Source organism: Convolutriloba macropyga, chromosome 5 (genome assembly GCF_964194025.1).
Source record: "Convolutriloba macropyga chromosome 5, txConMacr16.3, whole genome shotgun sequence".
NCBI lineage: Eukaryota > Metazoa > Xenacoelomorpha > Acoela > Convolutidae > Convolutriloba > Convolutriloba macropyga.
In genome coordinates this window covers 25,868,097-25,893,525 of record NC_134472.1, presented here as the reverse complement: position 1 = coordinate 25,893,525, position 25,429 = coordinate 25,868,097, and the positions used below count along the sequence as shown (strand labels likewise).

The window sequence follows — 25,429 nt, the reverse complement described above, 5'->3', positions numbered from 1 at the left end:
TTCATAATGAAACACAACAGTGGAATGTTGATCAACGAACACTGCCAATTCAAAAGGCACTCTTAGTTCTACTGTTTATTGAATGATACAGAGAAATGGAAAATAAATTGAACAATTAAACTTCTGTATGGCAATTGTTTGTACAAGTACATGTACTCAGGAACAAATTTAAGATTTTAAGCCCCTTTTGTCGAGACGAAGCACCAGTGGATTTAGGTCACCGCCTGTCAAAACAAAGACTGTCTTGTAACACATATGTAGAATTTTACTCCAGAATATTTTCTAAAAACTTTAAATGTTTTAAATTTCAAATAAAGTAGAAATACCTCATATTTAACATTAACAAATAATAATTCCGGGTTAGATAATCTGCCCAAAGAAAGCGCGTTTGTTTCTGTTTCCATCACGATTTCAAAGGACATCCATTTATGAAATAGCACAAGTAAAAACAATTACAACAGAATTGGAGTATCCGAATTCCCAATTCCATAAAATTTTTAATTGCATTGGAGAGTTCTACAATTGCCCGATTTCCAGCACATTTCGGCAAAAGCTACCGCCACCTAACAGCTATCATGCTAACATTCTTTGCCAGAAAATCATGTTCATGACTTCTCATTCTTCTTCGCTGAAAAGCGCATGAACAACTTTTGTCATCTCCAAAACTTTTGCCATGTTTTGCCTCGGATTGGTTTCCGCCACGGTTAAGAGTTTTCAAGCAGATGTTTGTTTATGTAAAAATAATACATTGCAATATTGTGGATGAAAGCGTTTTCTCAGCCTAATTGTGATCATCTAGAGCGTGGACCATGACCATGCCTCAGCTACCCATGGGACTCGGTATGTAACTATCGCAAATGAACATACGAGATCAGTCTACTGAAAAACTTTTTCTATTTCTGCTCCGTGAAATATTTGCATGTTAATGATCATAAACCATCTTGATACATGGGTAAATGTCGTTAATGAGACAGCGCAATTGACCAATCAGAATAGATGAGAATTTTCTCATTGCTGATTGGCTGCTTGTGAAATTTCTATTTTATACACGTCTGCTTGCTTACCTAGCGCCTTCCACCAGTCTACTTTTTTCTTATCATTTGCAATTCCTATATTTCGCGTTGTCTCCTTCAAGTCGTATTCGAATACACAGTTGTCATCATTTATTCAGTAGGAATGGGAACATTCGGTGTATTTAATAGAATATGCTTTTAGATGACAGTAGTGGGAATGGAAAGAGCAAAAACGTGTCAGTGGGGGAGTTGACCACAAGCGGGGTGCACATAGATGAGAAGAACAATCATGTTGACCACCTGGGCTTTTACCTGAAGAAGGCCTACACCACCCATCATAGAGTTCCCTATGGGGGAGCTAACTATTCAACTCTAGAGACGGTATTCCTCCTGCAGAGGAAATACTCCGCCTATCTTATGCAGGTAGGCGTGAATTAATCCTTTTTCTATCAAATGGACACAAAATTTATTTCAGTTGTCTGATTGTTTTCGTTTTCTGAAAAACGTTTTTATCTTCTGCATCAAATTTGATATTAAAAATTATATTACAGACTAAACCTTCAAAGCAACAAAACTCTAGGCCTCACAACTGAATAGGTGAACAACTGCTGAGTTCGAAGTGACACAATTGTCTCACGCTAATAAAAAAACGTAATCTTTATATTATAAAACGACTGGTAGGGTTACAAATGTAGCATTCGGGAATTAGTCAAGAAAACGGCAGGATTAGTAGAGAGAAGCCCAAAAAAGCTCCCATAAAATTTAAAAAAGCAATGTTAAAACCATTATATTTATATATTCAATATTTGTTCTGACCCCACTTGTGGGGGGGGGGGGGGAACTATATACACAAGTGTTTTTTGTTCAGTCAATTTTGGCCGATCGATATATTCATCGTAGCGAAATGAGGGTCGTATCATTAAAAAGCTCGTCCAGCGTAGAATTTGAAATTTCAATGATTTTTTGAATTTCGTTTTTTTTTTCGAGGAGTAATCGCGGTTTGAAGTTTTGTGTGAACACGGGACATTTGGCATGATTTTGTTCACTTCTAAAATAAATATTAATTCAAAACTAAACTTCACGCTACAAAATGCATCAAATTGGTGTTCCTAATAGACGAAAGGCGACTAAAAAATAGTTCTGATCTAATGCTGAAGTTCAATATATATAAAAAAATCCGAATTCTATTCGACAGCCATTTTTTTAGAAACCTTTTCATATTTTTTTAGTCACTTAGAGAAGAGTCACCTTTCATATCGAGGTTCTGTTAATGACAAAACTCATTTAGAGTCAAATGCTACCCAATTAACAGATATTGAATATTAGAGGAATCGCTCATTTTTTTGGCTTCGACTCTGATTGTTCGTAATTTTCAAGGAAATTTTCAGTTCCGTCATGAGATTTTACTAAAATTTTTTAGTCCTATGCCATAGACTTGTTGATTAAAAGTGTCGGAGGCTTCCTAATGAGCATCAGTGATACTATGGGGTGCTTTGAGGACAGCTAAAGGCTGTCAAGACTTTAAAATAATTTTCCGACAAAAGTTTTTTGAACGTTATCCAAACTTTAACACGTTTTTGTGAACTGTAAGTCAGTCTCAGTAATAACAGGACCCCCATCTACTGCAATCAGAATAAATCTTAGCGGTTTTAACTTCTAACTATTGTTTTTATGCAAAGATTCTTTATTTTTGTTATTTTAGGACGTTTTTTCATAATTTTGGTTCCTTTTGAAATCTTATCAAATTATCCTAAAATTGACAGTTCTTATTTGCTTAGAAAAGTCGTTAAATGAAAAGTGGATACTTTTCAGAAAAAAGCTAGTTTAAATGGCTTCAAAACTTTCTTCTCGCACTTCCCTACTGAATGTTTTCATAGTAATAAGACTTATTGTCATGTCTTATTGATGACTTATAAACAACAAACAACATTGTTTTCCCATCGAGGGATAACTTATCGTATTTATTGACTTATGTTGAAAGCTATTGAATCTAATGGCATTGATACTACGGGTTGTCTAAAAAAATTCGTGGTTTAACACATTTGCTCATATTTGTTGATTTTTTCAAATTCTTTTTGTTAAAGAAAAACGCCTTGCTGTTAAACAAGTAATTGGAAAGAAATATTTCTACTGAAAAATTCAATTTTTAATGGCTTCGAAATTTTTCTCTTGTTTTTGAATTTGCTGTTTTTTCTTTGTATAGTCGTAAAAAGCTGAGAAGTCTCATAAGCTTCTAACTGAATGAAAGATATTACTCAATACAGTCAGTTTATAGCGAATAGCTTTAAAGTTTTATATTCGTAATCAATTTTTTTTCATTTATTGCTGTTCTTTTTGTCAACTTGTAACTTAACCTCATCATTGAGAGGTCCCGTCCAATTCCTTATATTTCAAAAACTGAAGTTTCTATTGATATTATGTCGTAACTGATGTTTTATTTGTTGGACAACATCAGTTTTCATAAATGTTTTGTCAGTGGTTAAAATTTTTGTTTCTTTCTCTTCTCTTAGAACATCCGCGCAATAACAGAGCCCAATTATTTTCAATTGACGCCCAATTTAACTTCATTTAATCTTTGAAAACAATTTAAGCTGAATTAGTATAATTAGCAATTGAAATAAAAACAATATTCAGATATTAGCTAATGATTTTAATGGCTTCAATAATTTGTTTTCGAAAATTATTCGTAATCTCTTAGTTTTTCTGCATCTTTAGTCCGTTTCTATGGCTTATTCTAACCAAAAACAGGTCCTACCATTGTCATAATAACTTTTTCGTAAATTTATCAAGAATTATTTTGTTAAAGGCTAATGATTTTAAGACGTTTGAAATTATTTGGTTTAAAAAACGTTGACTTTTGAATTTCGCCTTATCATTCCTTTTTTGTCGGCTTGTTACCTAGTCTCATTAAGGAAACGTCCCATCTAGTGATTAGTTAAGAAAAATTAAATCTGTGTAATTAAGGTTTTATCTGATTGCATTTTGACGTTGTTACTATGTGCTTTTAAATTTAGATAGTTTTTGCCGATATTATTTTTGCTGATTTCGTTTGTTTTTTCTCTCAGTCTTTTTAATGGCAGATCTTGTGAGCGCTGTAATGAGGCATGGCATTATGTAATTCAATTAATAGTTTGGGTGTGTAACGCTTTTTTAAAACTCAATCATCAATTTTTGATTATCACTACATTTGGTTGACAATTGAGTCAAAAATGTAGATGAGCTCGAAAATTTTCAGTTCCGTCATGAGATTTTACTAAAATTTTTTAGTCCTATGCCATAGACTTGTTGATTAAAAGTGTCGGAGGCTTCCTAATGAGCATCAGTGATACTATGGGGTGCTTTGAGGACAGCTAAAGGCTGTCAAGACTTTAAAATATTTTTCCGACAAAAGTTTTTTGAACGTTATCCAAACTTTAACACGTTTTTGTGAACTGAGGCTGTCAAGACTGTAAAATAATTTTCCGACAAAAGTTTTTTGAACGTTATCCAAACTTTAACACGTTTTTGTGAACTGTAAGTCAGTCTCAGTAATAACAGGACCCCCATCTACTGCAATCAGAATAAATCTTAGCGGTTTTAACTTCTAACTATTGTTTTTATGCAAAGATTCTTTATTTTTGTTATTTTAGGACGTTTTTTCATAATTTTGGTTTCTTTTGAAATCTTATCAAATTATCCTAAAATTGACAGTTCTTATTTGCTTAGAAAAGTCGTTAAATGAAAAGTGGATACTTTTCAGAAAAAAGCTAGTTTAAATGGCTTCAAAACTTTCTTCTCGCACTTCCCTACTGAATGTTTTCATAGTAATAAGACTTATTGTCATGTCTTATTGATGACTTATAAACAACAAACAACATTGTTTTCCCATCGAGGGATAACTTATCGTATTTATTGACTTATGTTGAAAGCTATTGAATCTAATGGCATTGATACTACGGGTTGTCTAAAAAAATTCGTGGTTTAACACATTTGCTCATATTTGTTGATTTTTTCAAATTCTTTTTGTTAAAGAAAAACGCCTTGCTGTTAAACAAGTAATTGGAAAGAAATATTTCTACTGAAAAATTCAATTTTTAATGGCTTCGAAATTTTTCTCTTGTTTTTGAATTTGCTGTTTTTTCTTTGTATAGTCGTAAAAAGCTGAGAAGTCTCATAAGCTTCTAATTGAATGAAAGATATTACTCAATACAGTCAGTTTATAGCGAATAGCTTTAAAGTTTTATATTCGTAATCAATTTTTTTTTCATTTATTGCTGTTCTTTTTGTCAACTTGTAACTTAACCTCATCATTGAGAGGTCCCGTCCAATTCCTTATATTTCAAAAACTGAAGTTTCTATTGATATTATGTCGTAACTGATGTTTTATTTGTTGGACAACATCAGTTTTCATAAATGTTTTGTCAGTGGTTAAAATTTTTGTTTCTTTCTCTTCTCTTAGAACATCCGCGCAATAACAGAGCCCAATTATTTTCAATTGACGCCCAATTTAACTTCATTTAATCTTTGAAAACAATTTAAGCTGAATTAGTATAATTAGCAATTGAAATAAAAACAATATTCAGATATTAGCTAATGATTTTAATGGCTTCAATAATTTGTTTTCGAAAATTATTCGTAATCTCTTAGTTTTTCTGCATCTTTAGTCCGTTTCTATGGCTTATTCTAACCAAAAACAGGTCCTACCATTGTCATAATAACTTTTTCGTAAATTTATCAAGAATTATTTTGTTAAAGGCTAATGATTTTAAGACGTTTGAAATTATTTGGTTTAAAAAACGTTGACTTTTGAATTTCGCCTTATCATTTCTTTTTTGTCGGCTTGTTACCTAGTCTCATTAAGGAAACGTCCCATCTAGTGATTAGTTAAGAAAAATTAAATCTGTGTAATTAAGGTTTTATCTGATTGCATTTTGACGTTGTTACTATGTGCTTATAAATTTAGATAGTTTTTGCCGATATTATTTTTGCTGATTTTGTTTGTTTTTTCTCTCAGTCTTTTTAATGGCAGATCTTGTGAGCGCTGTAATGAGGCATGGCATTATGTAATTCAATTAATAGTTTGGGTGTGTAACGCTTTTTTAAAACTCAATCATCAATTTTTGATTATCACTACATTTGGTTGACAATTGAGTCAAAAATGTAGATGAGCTCGGGTCGAAACATCATGTGCGAACGCATATTAACGAGCCTCCTTGTTGCTTTCGACACAGTTTTGCACATTTCCTAAAAGGCAGGTGGGGGAGTGGGGTCAAATTTGACAGAATAAGCACACTACACGTGGTCCGAACTATGAGACTTTTTTCTGACTCTTTTTTGTCAGTAAGCTCTCAATTGTCTTTAGCATCATCTTGAATAAGCAAGAAGATTGAAAAAGTTCAATTCAACAAAATACACTACTTTTTAAGGCACGTAAAAGATTATGTACATTATTTACAGAATTTCTGATAGGAAACAAAACAATTGATGACCTTTTAAGCATTTAGTATCTTTCAGCAAGTCTCATGTGAATTTTAACCAGCACAAATAATCGTTAGTTAAATAATTGCCAAATATACTCTTTCTCGTTATAGCCCCTCCCCCCGCACCTAGCTTAGTTGCTGTGGACGTCTAAAAACTATCTTAAGCCACAAATTGCTCTACTTGTACCATAACAGTGGCAATATTTTCATGGAGGGCTATAATGGAAAAGAGCACAATATTCAATCAAAATCAACTGTGATTTTGTACTTCAGCCCAGTGAGTCATAACTCCTTGTAACTGGATTATATCTTCAGCCAAGGCTCTGATCGTTGCATTCTGCTTTTCAATTTGTGCTTCTAACTTTTTAACGTACAGATCTCTTTCCTCCAATTTCCTATTAAGAGAATTCTGTTCATCGTACAAACTTCGAATAGCATTTACTAGTTGGTCAAACGTTTTTAGATTGCTAAAGTTAATTCCACCTGACTTCAATGAGGCATGTAAGCTATTTTGGTTCACATCAGTTGAACTAATTTGTTGTTCCTCGATTCCATGTGGACTTTGCGCTTTCTTCTCATTGGCTTTCTGAACAAGCGGTTGCAAATTTCTCAAATTTGATAACTGTTCTTCCGGTGACATATTCTGACCTCTATCTGATTGAGGACCATTAGATGCACTAATCGTACTTTGAGTCTGATTCTGCGACATTGAATTTGTCATCACGGCACTTTTCAGATCTTGGATTGCACTTAAAATCAACCGCATGTCGCCTCCAGTACTCGGTGGTAAATCATTATTTCCGCCGTATACAGATCCCGAGGGCAAGCTGGGCTGGTCACTCCGATTAGACATCATAGCTGAAGAAAATTGCGACATTAAACTCCTAGGCGTATCTCTCAAATCTGATTGGACACGAGATTCAGGTTTGGTGTTATTGTTGGCCGAAGCAGCCCGTAACATTCCATTATTTAGCATTCTCAGTTCGTTTTCTGTACTTCTCAGTAATGATTTGTAGTGTTCTAAATTGAGTCCATCTTGGAAATTTGACCCAGAAGTCAAATTGGACTCTCGATCAGGAGTCTCGCTACCATCTGACTCGCCACTATAAGCTGATGACAATGAATTGGCGTACATTTCGTCTCTGTTAGGCTGAGTGTAGTAGTTAGGAGCAGGGGTGACTGTTGATATGCCCGCATATTTTCCAGGATTCTCTCCGAATAAATCCTCAACTAGAGACATGGTTTTATCAGAGTCCGCCAAAAGTTCGTCTATATCGCGGTTCGCAAACAATATTTCTCGCAACACCTAAAATTCATTTATTTTTAATAAAACATATGGACACAAATACCGAACTATTTCGCAATTCATACTTTCTCGGTTATCAAAAATTTGCTAATTGCTCTTCGGTCGAAATATGCAGAAATTTAGTGTCCTGCTTTGTTCTAATGAACTTGTTTGTCCCAACTCTTTATTCCGTCAAATTGATCAGAAAACTTACAGTTGCAACGAAGACTAAGTATAGGTAACATGATTCTGCTTTAAATCACATAGAACTTTCGGTGTTTACCGAGAAAAGCGAAGCAGTTCAAGGTGTTAAGCAACAATTGCGAAGTGACTTCTGCAGAGTCAAGTAACATTGCTTAAAACACCCAACTTGAAAGTCTGAAAGTGCCGAAAGTTCATGGAAGTCAACTTTTGGCTCTCTATAATAGAACTTCTGGCATTTTAACATCTGGCATAGCAGACTTTCGGCAATTTAAAACATACCCGGCAGATTGCCGGAAAATAGCCGCCGTTGATTCCAATAAGCATGATTGGGATTGAAATAACAGAAAATATTGAAAAAAAAGATTTTTGTACAAAAATATTTTTTAAGTGCGATTTATTTTGATGGCATTTCGTAGTTGAACATACTTCTGTTTCTTAGAGAGAGGCTACAGGGGCTACTATCAACACCAATAAGCATTAGAGGTGGTAACTAAGACTTATAGGAACGACGTTCAAATAGCGGGCATCTAAATTTGGGCTTTATGGGTTTATCCCGTTTCTATTTCTGACTTCAATTTTTTATACCGACTCTGTTCATTTTGAATTGCTTTTCTTAGCAACTGATGTTCAAATTCACTTTTAGCAGAATGAGAGAAGAGAGAAACTAGCCTAGAGAAGTCAAAAAGAATTCACGCAAAATGTCGAAAAAGCGGCAAAATGGTAAAGCGAAAAAAAGTTTGACGAAGTAAAAAAACATAGCCGGAAGAATTCCGGAAGCGACTCGAAGCACCACAACCTCACAAAAAACTGAAGCCATTACCTTTTGTATTAAACCATTAACTCATTACCTCCCCGGGTCTGATCTAAAAATCGGTGAAATTTAAACCACTGTCACCAAGAGAAAGAAAATGCAGCAAAATTTTATTATTGAAAACCTTTGGTATCGTTAAAGTCTGAAATTTTTAGCATGGTCAAGAAACTGAGAGCAGGAGAAAGCTGACAGGGCCATAAATTGCCCTCAGATAATTATTGATTCTAATCTCAAAAAGATCGCGAAAGCAAATGGCAGATAAAAACTTTTCAAAAAAGACAGGAAAGTCAAAATTATTCAAAAAAGAGTGCTCAAACTTAAGAATCAGAGAACCACTACAATTAGATTTCTAATCACGGCAATTAAGACAAAAATAATGCATGATTCTTCCTTGTTGTATATATGCTAGACAACATGATTTCATAGTAATTCAAAAATTAAATTAATCATAGAAAAACAAAAGCAACAGAATAATATTCAGAGGCAAAAAATCGTCTAAAAACAATACCAAGCCCGGAAGAAAATTGCAGTGATTAGTAATAAGTAGAAATGTTGGAAAAGACTTTCTAGCAAACTCCCAGTACTGCCTTAATTTGTACTGCCTAACTCCCAAGCCGAAGAAACCAAGATCTAAGAAAAAGCTGAATTCTCATTCAATTTTTTAACAACTGACAAAAACAATATAACGAATATAAAAGTAGGTGCCAGGAAAAAACTAGAATGATACAAACGAGAATGTGAAGAATATGGACACAATGTTAGCAACACCGTAACAAAAAGACCAATTGTTGATTTTTGAAAGTTAAAAATCAAATTTAAAAAAATCAAGAAAAACGAGTACATTTCATTGATCAGCATTCGAGACATAGAAAAGACAACGAGTCATTCGAGACAAAAATCCAACTTGCTGAACAGGATAAAACAAGAAAAAGCAGAATTCAGACATGCGAAACAATGCAACATTTTGCAAAAAAGTGGTCAAAAAATATTTAAGACTGCATTTATGAAAAAAATTTATCTGTTTTCAAAAAATTAACACCAAAAAAGGATTGAATTTTTATTGCAACGAAATTAAAGTCCCTCATGTTCCCCAAAATACTATTTCTAGTAATTAAAAGCAAAATACAAACAAAAAACTGAAACAAATTGGCAAAAAACTACGAAAATCGGATTAGCAAATGTACAATTTTATGAAACAAAATTACATCAAGGTAGAAAGAGGCATTGAGTATATGAATTATAAAAGGGAAGTTGCCATATTAACTGATTTTTGACAAAAAACAGCTAAAAGATCCAAAAATGAAGAAATTAATAGAAAAAAAAGCCAAAAATTAACTAAAAAATCAAGAAATATGAGCCAATTTCGCATTTGAAACGCAATTTCAGGCTATGCAAAATACTGTGCTATCAATTTCCGGGGTTTACATTTCAACATCGCAACGATTAAAAATTATTTCTACAAAAAACCAAATTACAAGCAAAAAATCTAGGCCACTTAGACGAAAAAACGGCTAAAAACGGTTATCTATATGTGCCATTCAGTCAAAAACTACTTTTCAATGTCAAAAAGTCATTCACTAAACGCACCGCATGATCAAAAAACTTCTCTCGCTCAGAAGAAATTAGTTCACACTGCAATTTTACTCTTTTTCGCTTTTAGGTCAAAACATGGTCTGAACGAATAGTACTTCCGGTAAAAAAAAATAAAACCTCAAGAAAACCAATACTCCTCTTCGAGTCGTAACAATTTTACTCTTTTTCGCTTTTAGGTCAAAACATGGTCTGAACGAATAGTACTTCCGGTAAAAAAAAACCTTAAGAAAACCAATACTCCTCTTCGAGTCGTAAAAAAAAAAATACGAGCGCAATAATAGCCGGCTGAGAAGATGAGGGCGGCTATTAAACATGCACGTGCGTGTTTTAAATGAAAGTTTCTATTAAGCAAACAAGGATACCAAGAGCTGCTATAGAAGGAGCACTAACTTGAGAATTGGCAAATTTGGCATCCCCAGCACTAATTCTGGACTTCAACTGCTGCCTAGTTATTTCAGACGGTCTTCCAACTTGTTTTCTTCTGGTGATGTCATCATTTGAGGCTCTGTGAGCATGCAAGTCAGAGATGCTATCGTCCCACGGGGGTCTCGACTCCTCACCTCCCGTACCATTGGCGTGTTTTGTTTTGCGCTTTGGGAGCGATTTTGGTTTGCGTGTCGGTACGTACGCCATGTCTCAACACACCATTTTAATACCTGAAAGCAGTTGTCCACTTTACGTCGTCACTCTTTTTAAGGCTTTCTTTAAAAGTTGAAGACTGGATTCCAGATTGATTTAAATTGAAAGAAGTACATCATTTCGACCGTTCATCCTTTCAAATTAGTTTTGTGAATTGAAAAAAAAGTAATCTCGTTGGGCAGAACCTCATCACATACTATTCTATATTTCTATAAGTTTACAGATTCAGTTAATAAGAGTTGTCCTTTATTTTAGTTATTTATTTGATTTAAGTTAGATGGGATTGATTCACTCAGTCTAAACGGGACACAGTCATTTTTCTTATCATCGCAAAGAACTTCTGCAGCTCTTTCAAAATCCACGAGATGATATGCGCGAATGAGTATTGAGAATTTGGAAAAAAAACATGAAAAAAATAGAACACAGACAAACCTTTCAAGAGGCTGCCAAAAAGCCGGTAACAAATGGTAAACTCTAACTCTCATTGCTTTTATCAATTAGGCATGAATAATTTTCCGATTGAAATGTATAGGAAATTTGATTATTGAAACAAACAAAAACACGAATTCAAGATTCTAAAATTAAAAAGTTACTTCTAGGTCTATTTGCCGGCTGGACTGATTGTGATGTTGTCCTGGACTATCTTTTGGATAAACGTGGCCGCAACACCTGCGAGGGCCAGTCTGGGTGTGACGACAGTTTTAACCATGCTCACTCTAGCCACTCAGAGTACGGCACAGAACGAGAAACACGTGAACAGGTCAGTGAGGTATCTATTATCAACAATTGAAAGCAGCAACAATCCCACACTAAATAATGCAATTTAATTCAGAGAATACCATCTGAAAGGTGCTCAAATTATCTAACATCTCAAAGCACAAATTTTTTGAGTTCGTAAAATGTCTCAAATTCCATAAAGCATAACAAGCATAACCCAGCAGTGCGTTAAAACTATCGTTCCCCAATGCAGCACAAAGAATTTGGAAACATCCTGAATTTTATGCAGCCTATATTTGACAATCTCTATAGGCACAAAAACAAAAGACCCTTTTCAATTCCAGATCAGGTACTCCAATGTTTAACTTGAGCTCCACAGCTTTCGAGTAATATACTGTTTAAAAGTAATTACTGGTTCTGTCTATAGGAAACTGACGGCCATTGATCTCTACTTGTGGGCCTGCTTCCTATTTGTCATATTCGCCATGCTCGAGTTCGCACTATCAGATTACACCACATTCAGAAAGAACGCTCACAATAAGGCCGCAGCCGCAAATCCTCCTGTGCCACCTGTTGCCCCTCCTAACACCCCAGGCGGGAGGATGGGTCCTAAGTCCAATAGTTGCACCCAGTTCGAACATCAATACAGCAAAAGAGATAACAGTCAGAAGACGGCTATCTTCAACACCCACCAACAGGAATACATTAACCCGTTAGTTCACATAAGACTTTTAAACTGAAGTATATACCCTCAAAAATTTAATACTGAGCAGAATTAAACTCACGTCTTAGTAATCAATATAAACAGAAATTTTACCCAAACTTGCTATCAAAAAATAGATACTATTTCTATAGTTACTTCTTCACGACATCTTAATTCCATAAAACAAATTTCAATGAGGTAATGAGTCATATTTATGCCAGCCGAATTGATTTTTTTCAAAAGCAAAATCTTGCAGAGATAATGGCAATATAGCAACTCTTTCAGACACTCAATCAGAATCGAACAATCTCAGATGTTAAACGGACAGCAGAAATTATCCCAAAATCACAACCAGCTTAGCGCTAGACACAGCACCAATAACATCAGCAGTAACAAGAGCTTGAACAATAACAATGATGTATATCCAAATCACCACATTCGCAGTAGCCAACAGTCCTTCAACCTACAGTGCAGAAGTCTACCCCAAAAACACACCTCCGTTTTTGAACAAAGGTTTGAAGGAAAGATTTTAAGAGAAAGCCTTGAAATATTAAAACAAAGTCAGATGTTAAGTCAAAGTTTTTTTTTTTAAAAAAAAGAATATTTCCCAGCCGATATTGGTTTCAACGTCCAGAACATCACTTATTTTCAAAAATTTTACCCTCAAGCATTGTCATTTTTGCTGTGCTATTATTCATTTGAAAAGATTCAGAAGTGGACTTCGTTTCCCATTGATGCATCGTCTTTTAGAATTAACACTTCACCCAACATAGTTCCAAAAAATCTTCCTAGTTTTGCCCTCACTTCCAGGGCATTTTCATTATTCGTAAGTTTTTAATCTTCAGTTTACAAGACAGCGTTTAGTACTCACTAACTATTCTAAGGTTAGCGCAGTTAGTTGTTCGCTTTTACTGTATTTTCTACAATCCATTTTCAAAGAATGTTAAGGAGTTTTTTCTCTGCAGCTGAAAAGTTTCAGTCATAAATTTGTTTAATCGTCTTTGTTTAATTATGAAAGAGTAATCGGCTCAAGTCTCTCCAACTTCAAAGTTCTCCCAGTGGTTTTCAGGACTTCTCAAAATTTTTGTTGTTTTATTTTGTTTTACTTCTCATGCAAGTCTCGCAGTAATTCTTTTTGAACCAGATTCCCAATAACAAACTCAATAGAAGCAGAGCTGTTGCGATCAGCACACCACAAGCAACAGCCACAACGCAGACGTCGTCTGCTAATACTGAGCAATTATAAACTGCGCAATCTGCACAAGGTCAACGAATGGGCAAGATGGGCCTTCCCCTTGGGCTTCTTCATATTCAACGTCTGCTACTGGTCAGTGCTACTCTACCTAGCAAAGACCAGAAAGTATCCATGATTAATCTAATCAAAAACTTCAAATCCTTCAAAATTGACTTCAAATCCTTCAAACTGGTCACAAACATGCGGATCTCTTTTCTTTCCAACATGAGCAATGATTGGTTTGATAACACCTTGTCTATGACATCACTTTTTAAAATTTTTAATTTCAAGTACACCCACTATTGCCTTGACACTTGATTATTGTTCCAAGCTTGATTACAGTTCCATGCACTATCAATCGATTATGCAATTTTGCATACTTAAAAATAGCCATTTATTTGAAAGAAAAAGATCGCGATTTGAGCCAGTCACAATGGATTTCATTTAAATCATCAAATAGACTCTACTGTAATGTTTGTATCATAAATTGAATAAATTTGCTCCTAATTTTCATATTTTTATCAGCTGTAGTTGTAAATATTTAGATTAAATATTGTCATGGATTTCATTCAGTCCAGAACCATCAATTAATTCTATTCAACAAACAGTCGTCCGGGAGTTCAGGTCACAATGCAGATTATATGACTCTCACGAGACCAATAACATTTTTTATCCTAATCCGGATAATTGGAATTTCAATAGTGCTAATAAAACACGTGTTTCACTCAACCAATTAACTTCATCAATTCAATTGCTTTGAGTAACTAGCAATTCTTCTCGCAATATCTATAGTTAAAAAAACAAAGCAATCTCTGAGTCATCAATCAGAAATTTATCTAACGAACCAACGAAACTCAAGTCCTCATACCGACAAGTATAAAATTTTTAGTTAAGACGGCTGCTGCCCTATATCTCTTCATACAAAGTCTTATCAGTGATATCTAGTATCATGTGCAACAACATCAGTTGATAGAGTAAACAAGGTTGGTTGGTATCGTCGTTAAAATTAACGAAGCATCAACCTATGACATAGTCTGTGTCGCAAACATCAAAGGCACTTATCACTAAAAAAGGTCAGACGGCAGTTTATTACACACAAAAATTGTTAGCTTTCACCGCTTCAAAAAGGAATGAGTGTCTCCATTGTGTTCTGAACGAGAGAGTGCCTAATGGCCATTGCACTCGTTCGAAATTCAAAGGGTAACCGAGTTCAACTTTACAATGCATTTTCAGCTAACAGAAAAAGCAATAGCTAAATTTATCGCAGTTGCTCAGTAAGGTACATTTGCGCATCATGTTGCAAATTCTAGCCCATAACGTATGCAGAATATTTGAAAAAGTTGATAACATAGAGAAAAGATGATTTTTGTAGGAAAAAATTATACGTTCTTTTTTACATGTCTAAGCTTTCACTAATATCTCAGCTTGCTAGTTGGTGTTACTACTTTTCCAAATTTTAAATCAAGATTTAGTTTTGATTCGATATCAGAAAACCAATTTCAACCCTTTCAAAACTCTTCCGATTTTCACTTTTGTCTTAGCAAAAGAGCCAAAAGTTGTCACTACTTGGGGTATCGATAGCATCACTGCAGAAGGTTACATTCAAATTAAAAACCCCACACTGATATTGGCAGCCTGTAGCAACTACAGACAGTACTAGCAATATATTTCGTTCGATTTTTCAAAATGATAGAAAATTTTATTATTCACAACACAAACCTCACGTTTTTGAATATTTGGTATGCGATTAAAGTTACGATATCTATTGAATTGTCGTAAATCTTAATATCTGAAAATGTCTTTAAAAAGATGTGAAAAACTTACCTCAATCATTATTATGCAAACGATGGACGAAGAAAGGTCACAAAAGCTGTTAAAGTAATATTTCTCTAGAATTCTTATTCAGATCTGCAAGATTCAACATTCAAAATGTCTTCGATTTAAAAGAATCCACGCAGGGAACATGAAATCATATTTAAAAGTATTTCTCATTTGAAAAGAACAATACACTTCAGGCAGTATTAGTCCTTTCGCTAGTAACCTACTCAGTCCTCATTAACCCATTAATCTGGAATTTTAAAGATCAAAGTGACTTCTGCAGATTTAGGTAACCGTACAGGCATTTTGCAAGTTTTAAAATGCTAACATTTGATGGCATGAAAACATCTGGCTATATATAGACTTTACGAATAATCGAACGTTCGAAAAACACCACAAGATGCGATTAAGCATGCAACTGAGGAATGCGGACAGCTTTTTTAAAACGTCGTTTATTTCAACTTGGAACGTTTATTTCAACGGACACGCAATAAATAGGAATTTCTTCGACACAATAAACTGCATCAGTCACCAATAATACATTCAGCATTTTCAAATTGGCACGAGATATTAGAACACAAGTTAAGTGTTTCTAAAAACATGCAAGAGAGAAAAATACGTGTGTTGCAGTGCAAAAAATGAACAAGCCAGAAATTCAAGTAGATGTGGCCAGAAGTTGAAATTCTTCAAGAAATTGGCAATTTAATAATTGCAAAATGTGTGTCTTAAGCAAGGTTACTGAACTCTACAGAATTCACTACCGAAGCTCGCGCTGGAAACGTTATCTCGAAACGCTGCGCGGTCCTGGAGTACCTAAAGTTCATGAACTATGATCCTTAAAGTCATTTTGAAATTGTGGGTTCTAAGACTCGAACAGCTACGCGGTTCTCAATTAAGGCGAGAAATTCACGGCTACTTCAAGCAGAGTCACGCAACCCATACATAATAACCTGCATGTTGAGGAACTTTGAATCAGACTGTTCTATATTTGTCATTAGTTCAGGTATTCAAGAGTGAGGCTAGCTCCGACCAGGAACGCCTTTCAATTTCTTACATTACAACATGGACAACAGATACAACTGTAAAGGCTCAATAAGGAAGACCTATAATGTTCATCCTAAAATGAAGTTCCAATCATTCTAAAGCTATGTATTTTATAATTAATCGGCAAAGCTGCATATTCAAATAATGAACAAATATCCACAAAAATATCTGTAGTGTACTTAAAACAAGTCTTCAATAAATTTCCACTTGAAAAATAGCGGCCTGACAGTTAACAGACTATCGGTAAAATCGAGAAACGAAAAATAAGTCACTTTTTAAATCTGAAAAAGAGAACGATTGACTACCATCTGATTTAAAACGGTCTATTAGGTCGTATATAAAAAGGAGCGCAAATCTCGCAAAGAAGTTTGAAAATAAGCGTACAATTTTTTGAGCTAAAATATCATTACAAGCCGACATAACTCTGTAGTTATGGGAATCACTTTCGTCACAAGTAAAGGAGTAACAATGCGGGAAAAATCAAACTAATATTTAACCCTACTTTGACATCTTTTACAGAAACAAAAAAAACTAAAATTTTTGCAGAACTTTTTTAAAATAAAATTGTCATAATATAACTATTATAATTTTGAGAAAAATTATAATTTAAGAAAACTTAAGCGCTTCAAAAAGTATTAGTACATATTCAAAAACTTTGATATGGCATTTTTAAGTGCAGCGCTATAATCGAATTTATTTTCCCGAAACGATTGCGAAGGCTTTTTCTAAAAAAAGTTCCTAATGAAATTGCAAAACTACAGAGAGAATAAAATTAGTCATCATTAAACCACAAACTTCCATAGAAATCTGCTTTTAGTAGTACTTCATAACTGAGTTCAAAATTCCAACGTCACAATGTGAAAACATACAACATAACTTACTTATTTAAAGGTTTTCACAGAACAAAAAATGTCTCTTCAAGGATCGATACAATTTTTAAGAGCTTTTCAATGGTACCCGTTTTGTATTCGCTGGGTAAAGATATCGGTCGACCATAAATGAACAAAGACTCCCTATATTTACAAAAAAATTCAATCCAAAAAATTTGGAGGGTTGGAAGAATTAGGACTTCATCAAATGACATTAGCTTAATTAGCTTAAAAGCCCAGCTTAAGTGATAATGAAAATCGTTCCATAATTCAATTTACAAAATATCGCTAACTTCGGATTGAACTTTTACACTCAATTTGAGCAGTTTGGGGTATAGACTTCAAAAAAGGTTTCTCCAATAACCAATTCGACGGAAAAAATGCGGACACAAAATGCGAACTAAAAAAGTAAAGCGAGAAAAAAAGTACAAATAGAAATAAAATACCTTTAATTGTTCCGACCCATTAGTCAAGGAGGAACTATATGCTCAATTGGGTTTGTTTTTTCTTCGATCACTTTGGCCGATCAATATGATTATCGTAGAGACTATCATAGAAACGCCGTAAAACGTACAAAAAACATATGCGGCCGAGTCTGTAAATGTGGTCGAGTTTTTAGGAGTTATCGGGGTTTTAATGTTTAGTGAACATTAGGTGAATTTCACTATTTATGTTTACTTTTTGCTCAAAACCTTTAATTTGGCGAATATAGATTCAACTGTGCTCAAGGACAATAGTGTTTTCACTTTTTACATTGAGACACGCTTGTTGAAACGTTTCGTTTGATCTTTACAAAATTTTGGCCAAATTTTCTGAGAATTCTTTAACAAAACTAGCAGCAAATAAGCTGCTTTAGCTCAAACTCAAATTCAAAATAATTCTCGAGAACTTTGCCAAAAAACCCGTTCAAACAATCTTCATAAACTAATACGAAAGCTAGTTGAGCTTAAACTATCTAAAATACTAATTGTAGAAGCAATTTTGACAATTTTTCAAACTAATTTAATTCCAATTACCCGAACTTTGTCCATTTTCAGCGCCATTTTTAACCTATTTTAGATTTTGCTATTATATGAACATTTTTCGACTTTTTGACGACAACCGCCAATTAAATCTGAGTATGAATGTAATCAGGCTAGATTAGTGAATAGAGCAAAAGAGAAAACATCCAAAGAATATATTTTTAAAAATTATCTGAAACTGAGCAAGAATTTGATGTTAGCGCAAATTAAAGTTTTTAGATATTTGTTTCACGTCCGGCAATTCAACTTTTTTACTGTACATTCTTCTGAACTACTCGCGAATGCTACTTAAACTGATAAATGAGTTTTGATGCATATGTAGTTGTTAGAATCAGTCAACGCTCAGCTGTTGATTTTTGACTGCCTATTTTCATAAATATTTGTGCATACTTGTTTTATCCATATTTTCCATCGTTTTTGTTGTCTTATCATACAGTCTCATAATTGGCATTTTCAATTTTATATTGAATGAAGTTAGCTTTGCCTGAGAGAACGTATTTAAAGTATTCAGTTGATGGTATTCATGTTTTATTGCTTTAACACTATTATGTTCTTCAAAATTCTGACTTTAAGTGTTCCTATTTTTGCACTCTTATCTTTTACGCTCAATGCTGACTGGTCTAATCGGTTTTCCAAAGAGCCATGAGTTAGTGGGGTACAGACATCAGATGAAGGTTTTTCCAATAGTCAATTCTACTGAAGTATAAGTGAGTCGCTATAGTGCTTTTAGTTTTCTTCCAAGGTTTTCAGCTTTTCGTCCAGGGTTTTCTGACTTCGACACCATTTGTTATTGAAGAAACTTTACTTTTGCCGTATTTTTTGGTTTTCTGTTGTAAAAAACAGGTTTCAATCACAATAATAACAAATCTAATCTGCCCTATTATGTGGAATTTCACATGACTGTTTTCAGTTTATAGCTAATGCTATTTAATGTCTGATTATCAATTATCTAACATCATTTATCAGTTCTTTAAATTTGCCTTCAATTGTTGTTAATGGTATGCCTCGATTTTTCATTATTTCCTTCTTCAGTGCAACTACGAAACATTTTCATTGCTCTCTAATATTAAATGTTAAAAAGTTTGGTGGGTTACCAGTTTTATAAGGTTACATTTTCTAATTTCGTTGATTTTTTAATGGCAATGAAATCATCAGGTTTTCGGGGTGAAATATGTTCAACCATTTTCGTCGATGTACCTGACCTCACGGCAAGAAATCAAAGCTCCACTTTTTGTCGGTAATACTTACCACTCTAAAATTTTGCGCCTTAGGTCACTTTTAACCATTTTATACTAGGTTTATTGATGAATTGTGCAAGAGGGGGCTCTGGGCATGCATGAACCACCTTCTTCAGTATAATTGACTTCTCCACCCACTTTTTAAATCTAAATTGAGAATATTTTGTCTTGTAATTCAGTCTCATTAATGAAAGTTTTCATTTGCTTTTAGCGAACGATAGTTGAATCTATTAGGTGGTTCAAGTTTTCAGCTAACGGTTTCATTACTTGGATAATTCTTGTTTAAAAATTAAATTTGAGTTTTTCAATAAATGTTCGTTTTTCCCCAATAAAGCATGTTTCAGTTCTTTAAAAAAGCAGGCATATTTAGCTTTCCAATGTGACATTTTTCAATTTGCTTACTGTTCTCAGTTTATAGCTAATTTTAATTACAAAAACCATTTATTTTCAAAAATTTTTAATTTAACCTTTCTTCTCTTGTTGTTTTCATAATCAGTGATTATTTTTGGCATTTGGTCGCCCCTTGAGGATAAATAAAAACGATGTTAGCTGGTTTTCAACAATGAATGGTATGAAATGGCTAAGGATTTTGATATTTGACGGTCACGTATTCTTTTAACTTTGACGACGTTTTGACGCAAATTGTCAAAAACATTTTGGGTTTTGCCGTTGTCCATTTTTGCCTATTTCGATGTTTTTTGTCTAACTTTTTCGCAATGTTCTGAAAAAGCGTATTTTTGAATTCCTCGACATTTTTTTATTGCTGACTGATAATTTTAAAACTGTCGAAAAAGTTTTTGTGTATTTTTCGTATGTAGGATTAATATGCTTTGTTGACAATCAAAGCTTGCTCGTACTATAAAAGTGATAATATTCAAGTCGTTTGTCAAATCATTTTACGGGTTGACCTAAGTACAGAATTAGAAATCTTATTTTGTGTTGTTTGGCAAAATTAGGTTTTTACATAATAAAATTGTTCATTTTCTGCTCGAGAAATTGTAGTAGCTTGATTTCTTTTCTCTGACCAAATGCTATTTCCATTTCAATTTTTGTAAATAAATTACACTGGTATACACCAAATTTTGAGAATCCAGCAAGAATCGACGAGAACCTAAGTCTCCATATTTTGAGAATCGAGTAACTATCGTTGAGAACCCATTACTCTGTTTTTATATTAAAAGCTTCCCTATCTTTACTTCATTTGCAAACAACTAAGTCAAGAATGTGGATGAGCGGGGTGGAACATTGTGAAAAAGCACATTCCGAGCCTCCCTGTAATTTCTATTCTTAATTAAAAACTGAATATCCTTCCTGGAGAAAAGTCAAATCAATAGCCCAAATGTAGTTTTCATTTTGTTTGATCAGCGAACAGTGAGCCAACCCCATAGCAGTACTCTTTGAGACGTTGGAACACTTCAGATACTCTCAGGTGTAGACCGATAGCTAAGAGGACTTTGATCAACTATATTTTGGTGATTTGAAAACCAGTTTTCAATCAAACATATCGCTTCAAACGAAAATCAAATAAATTTATGACAACCCACTGATCCAACTGGTTTGTAACAGAATCATTCTTGTGGGCAGCTGAACAAATTACAACTACCAAGAGAATTATTTTCGCTTTGATTTTAGAATGAGATTTATCCTTTGAACCAACATAGCCCTTTCAGCACAATTTGCTCAGCACAAGTGTTTACATTGATAAGATATAGATTAGCATCGATGGCCAGTTCAAAGTAAAATTTATTGGAAAAGTGTGAACTTTAGTGCAACCATGTGAAAGGGAACATGAACAGCTATTTCTACAGATAAATTGCCTTTGAACTGGGCTCAAGGGTCTTTATTTGCATACTTCCCCCAACTTCGATCACACTCACCCATCCACTTCCAATCAAACTTACGCTTTACCTGAGGAGCTATTAATAATTGCAACTCTATTTCAAATCGATAAACCAATGCAGATCGCAAAACATACAGGACTACAGACAATCTCAGGGCCCTATTCAATGCACGAAATTGAATGAATTCTACGCTTATTTCAACAACCTACAAATCAAAAACATAGGATTTTTTACAGGAAAAAGGACGTCCCCTAAAACACGCTTCAAAAATTTAGCCCCATGCATACTATTACATGTATAACAAGCTTTTACCTAGTCCTTTTTGTAAAGACCAGTTTTGTGAGAACATTAATTGCTTTGTTGGTAATGAAACAAATTTAAAAATCAAATTTAAAAAAGAAAAACATTACAGGACAAGTCCTGAAATACAATTCAAAGAATTGACTGAAAAACAGACCGAGATTAACTTGCCACAAAAGGTAGATAACCTCGAGAAATATGACAAATGCTTCAAAAAAACTGAAGGGCAAAATATAAGGAGAGTTTCTAAATTTCGGAGGAAAAATGTAGAACCATTTTTTTGTCCCTGGAGTTTTGTCATGTAACCCACCTGCAAGACTTAGAAAAGTTTTGTCGGCCAGTAAAGACCGTTAAACTAAGAAAATGGCAAAGACATTTTCAAATTTTAACTAAATCTTGATAAAATTCGTGATATTAATATCTTCAGAACAATTTCAATGTCTTCAGAGACTATCAAGTATCCCCATTTCAAGCCCTAAAAAGTTTCACTGGCTCAAAGATTAAGTAACTTGGAACCCGATAAAAATTTTTAGAAAAGCTGAAAAAATTTTTCATCAAAATTGCTAAAATTCGTGTTGATAAAACATTGATAACCATTCCATTACCTCTAGCAACTATGCAGTAACTTATTATAAAATCCTGGAGGAGGTTCCTGGGCCGTTGAGGCTAGAAAAACCTAAGAAATGACAAAAAATTTGCACAAACTTTAAAAAAACTGCTATAATTTGTGATATTAAAATAGTTACTTGTGAAATTAAGTAACCTTTTATCAAACGCTCGAGGAGGCTTCCTGGTCCCTGTTTTATAAAAAAAACAAAATTCTATAAATAATAGCTGAAATTCGTGAAAATGTTGAAAACCATTCCATAACCACTAGAAACTATGCAATAACCTATGATTAAACCCTAGAGGAGGTTCCTTGACACTAAGCGGTGAAAAATCTTAAAATGACAAAAAATTAAAAACGAAAAAAATGCAAAAATTAGTATAAATTTGCGTGTTTATGTTTGGAGTACCTAAATATATAGCTCTCTTAAAATGACCATCAGAAGTAATTACGTCTTGCAAAAGACCTTTATCAACTTTTACAGACCTCAATTTTGTAAACAGAAAAATAAAAAAAATCAAATAATTGCAACAATTTATGCTCAAAACCTCCTAAAAACGACCTTTTATCCTTGAATTAAGGCCTTCCCAGGAGCTTCACCACACCAAGTACTTGAAGGACTACTAAGCTACTTGAAGGACTACTAAAACATTTTTAAGCTCAAAAACTCTGGGTTGTTGAATTTAGGTCTTTCTGGCATCTTCAGCACTCTAAGCACTTAAAAGACTACTAAAGCTACCTTAGGGCTTCTAATGAAACTTTGATGCCCGCTGAGCTTTACATTTTTATCCCGTTTTGAAAGCCCAAAGTCATGAAAAAAGGTGTGACAACATCTTCTAAGAAAAAAAGACAGAGCACCAATACAATCCAATTCTTGGATTGTAAAAAAACCAATTGTTCGTTCGCAATTGGTAATTCTCTGTTTGCCCCGTACAATTTGTTTAACTTTAGAATTACTTTTGGCAGGAACTCGTGTGTAGCTTACAATTACAAATGCTTATCTAGAGTAAACTTCTAACAATGATTATAATCTTTTTCTACTAGGAGTGAATATTACCAACGGTTGCTATCGCCATAGAAAAGTTATCAAACTGCGAGGCAAAGTCAGGTGATTTAATAGACACGAGAAGGCGCCAACAACCGCACCGTAATGTTTTTAATCAACTCTCATTGCGATTAAAACAATTGCATAATTTATGCCAATGTGAAGTTGATTATTAGACTTTTTTTCTGCCACTCTTCATAAAGCAAGTGGCAAGAAAAGAGTGCCAAAAAAGTTAGTCTAATGAAATGCAGAAGCTTCAAAGTTTCATTATTTCGTAGTTCCGTCGCAGTTTCAGTATTCCTTAATATTAATAGGGCACTAACAAGTTATTATATTGGTAAGAAGTTAAGCAACTGTTATTATCACAACGAGAGCTGATTGAAAAGTCTATTAAATGTTTGACAGGAATTCCTAGCAGAAAATTTTTTCTTGCAATATTTGAATTTTATTTGAATAGCATTTTTTTGTCCCTGTCCATTAAAAGATTCAAACAATTTTTTGAACAGAGATTGAAAATTTTAGAGTTGTTAATGCAAAAATTTTCGTCCAGCATGCTGTTCGAAATTTCAACTTCATAATTATCAACACACCCTGTGCATTCCGATGAACAAAAAACAAACCGACCAACGTCGGATGAACTGCTCTCGAACAATAGAGGCGACGCCAAATCAATTAGAGGTGTTGTAGCTTATAAATGTTTTGTAGGGCGAAAAAACGATCCCACAGAGGTTCGAACAGCTTATCTTCAGGCCGGCAGTCTGACATCTCATCAACTCAGCCACAATGCCTTTGATGTCCTTTCAATCACAATCGCTTTTACCAACAAAGTTTATTTCAGATCGAGAGCAACTTAGATCACTCAAAAATGAAGAACTAAAATGTGAAAAAGTCACTGAAAGTCACAGAATGTTCAAGAACAAAAACGCAAATACCGTCAAAGCAACAAAATTTGCATTAAAAAGCCCGACAGCTTTACCATAATTGCTTCAAACTTCGTTTGAGAGCAATTAATAAAATTCCAAACCACAAAAAAAAATTTTTTCTTTTGAAGTATTTTGTCTTCACGATCAATCGTTACTAAAAAGATCCCTTCAGTGCAAACCTAGGGCTTTACAAGTTTATTTATTCTATGTCGCATAACTAACAGTTTAAAAATCTCTCAATGGAAAAATCCCATTACAAAAGATCAGGAGTACAAAAATAATTGCAACTAACTCCCGAATATAATAAAATCTGCACGTTGTCAAAAAGGCAGCCTTCAGTCACGCATGAGTTAACCCTTGGAACTCAAACAAAAAATGCACATATGCATTACGTTTGTCAACATATGAAACAAGGAGGCTCGGTAATATGCGTTCGCACATAATGTTCCGACCCCGCTCATCCACATTTCGGCTTAATTGTCTACCAAATGAGGATGAGATCGAAAACTTTAAAAATTGGAGTAATTTTCGAACAAAAACAAGTGTATGAATAAAAAATTGAGTCCAACTCAAATCACTCAGTGGACAAAAAATGCCGCTTTAGAAGGCCGAGGAGATTTGCCATTATTAAAAAAATCAAATAATCAAAACAAATAAACTCAAAAAAATAAACAAAACATAGCCGGCAGATTGCCGGAAAATAGCCGCGATGGACGCTTGTGGCGTTAGATGAATTGAAACAACTATAAAAATAAAACAGACAGATCGACCACCAGTCCTTCAATAGACCACTAGACTTTTTGGGTTAGCGTCGGACTGTCATTTTTATGAGACACATAAGCTCTATAAGGAGAAAGCCCTAATAGGGCTTTTCAAAATTAGGATCTTTTCCGTTTGTGCCCCCTCAGCTTAGTGGGAGCATATTACTTGCACCCCCAGATGCACGTGCAGTAATTGGGGGAGGAGGCACAAACGGAAAAGATCCTAAAATTAGTATTCGAAATCAAAAACTCAGACTCTAATGATCAAGAATTAGGGCATATATGTTTCGCACTACTTAGATG

The 25,429-nt window shown here is 34.1% G+C and overlaps 2 protein-coding genes across 2 annotated transcripts in view; one reads left to right on the top strand and one right to left on the bottom strand.

Moving 5' to 3' along the window:
- LOC142339263 (gamma-aminobutyric acid receptor subunit rho-1-like) overlaps positions 1–13,868 on the top strand; it is an 80,172-nt gene extending 66,304 nt beyond the window's left edge. The window contains exons 4-8 of the mRNA XM_075389148.1: positions 1,216–1,436; positions 11,604–11,764; positions 12,149–12,433; positions 12,710–12,937; positions 13,569–13,868. Coding sequence (XP_075245263.1) covers positions 1,216–1,436; positions 11,604–11,764; positions 12,149–12,433; positions 12,710–12,937; positions 13,569–13,794 — 1,121 coding nt within the window. The 3' untranslated portion in view covers positions 13,795–13,868. The remainder of the gene's footprint in view (positions 1–1,215; positions 1,437–11,603; positions 11,765–12,148; positions 12,434–12,709; positions 12,938–13,568) is intronic.
- On the bottom strand, positions 6,374–11,021 carry LOC142339264 (uncharacterized). The gene is made up of 2 exons (XM_075389149.1): positions 10,756–11,021; positions 6,374–7,778 (listed from the first exon to the last, which is right to left on the bottom strand). Exons 1-2 carry the CDS (start codon positions 10,996–10,998, stop codon positions 6,723–6,725), a joined length of 1,299 nt encoding a protein of 432 aa, XP_075245264.1. The 5' UTR covers positions 10,999–11,021; the 3' UTR covers positions 6,374–6,722.
- Positions 13,869–25,429: the final 11,561 nt, after the last annotated feature.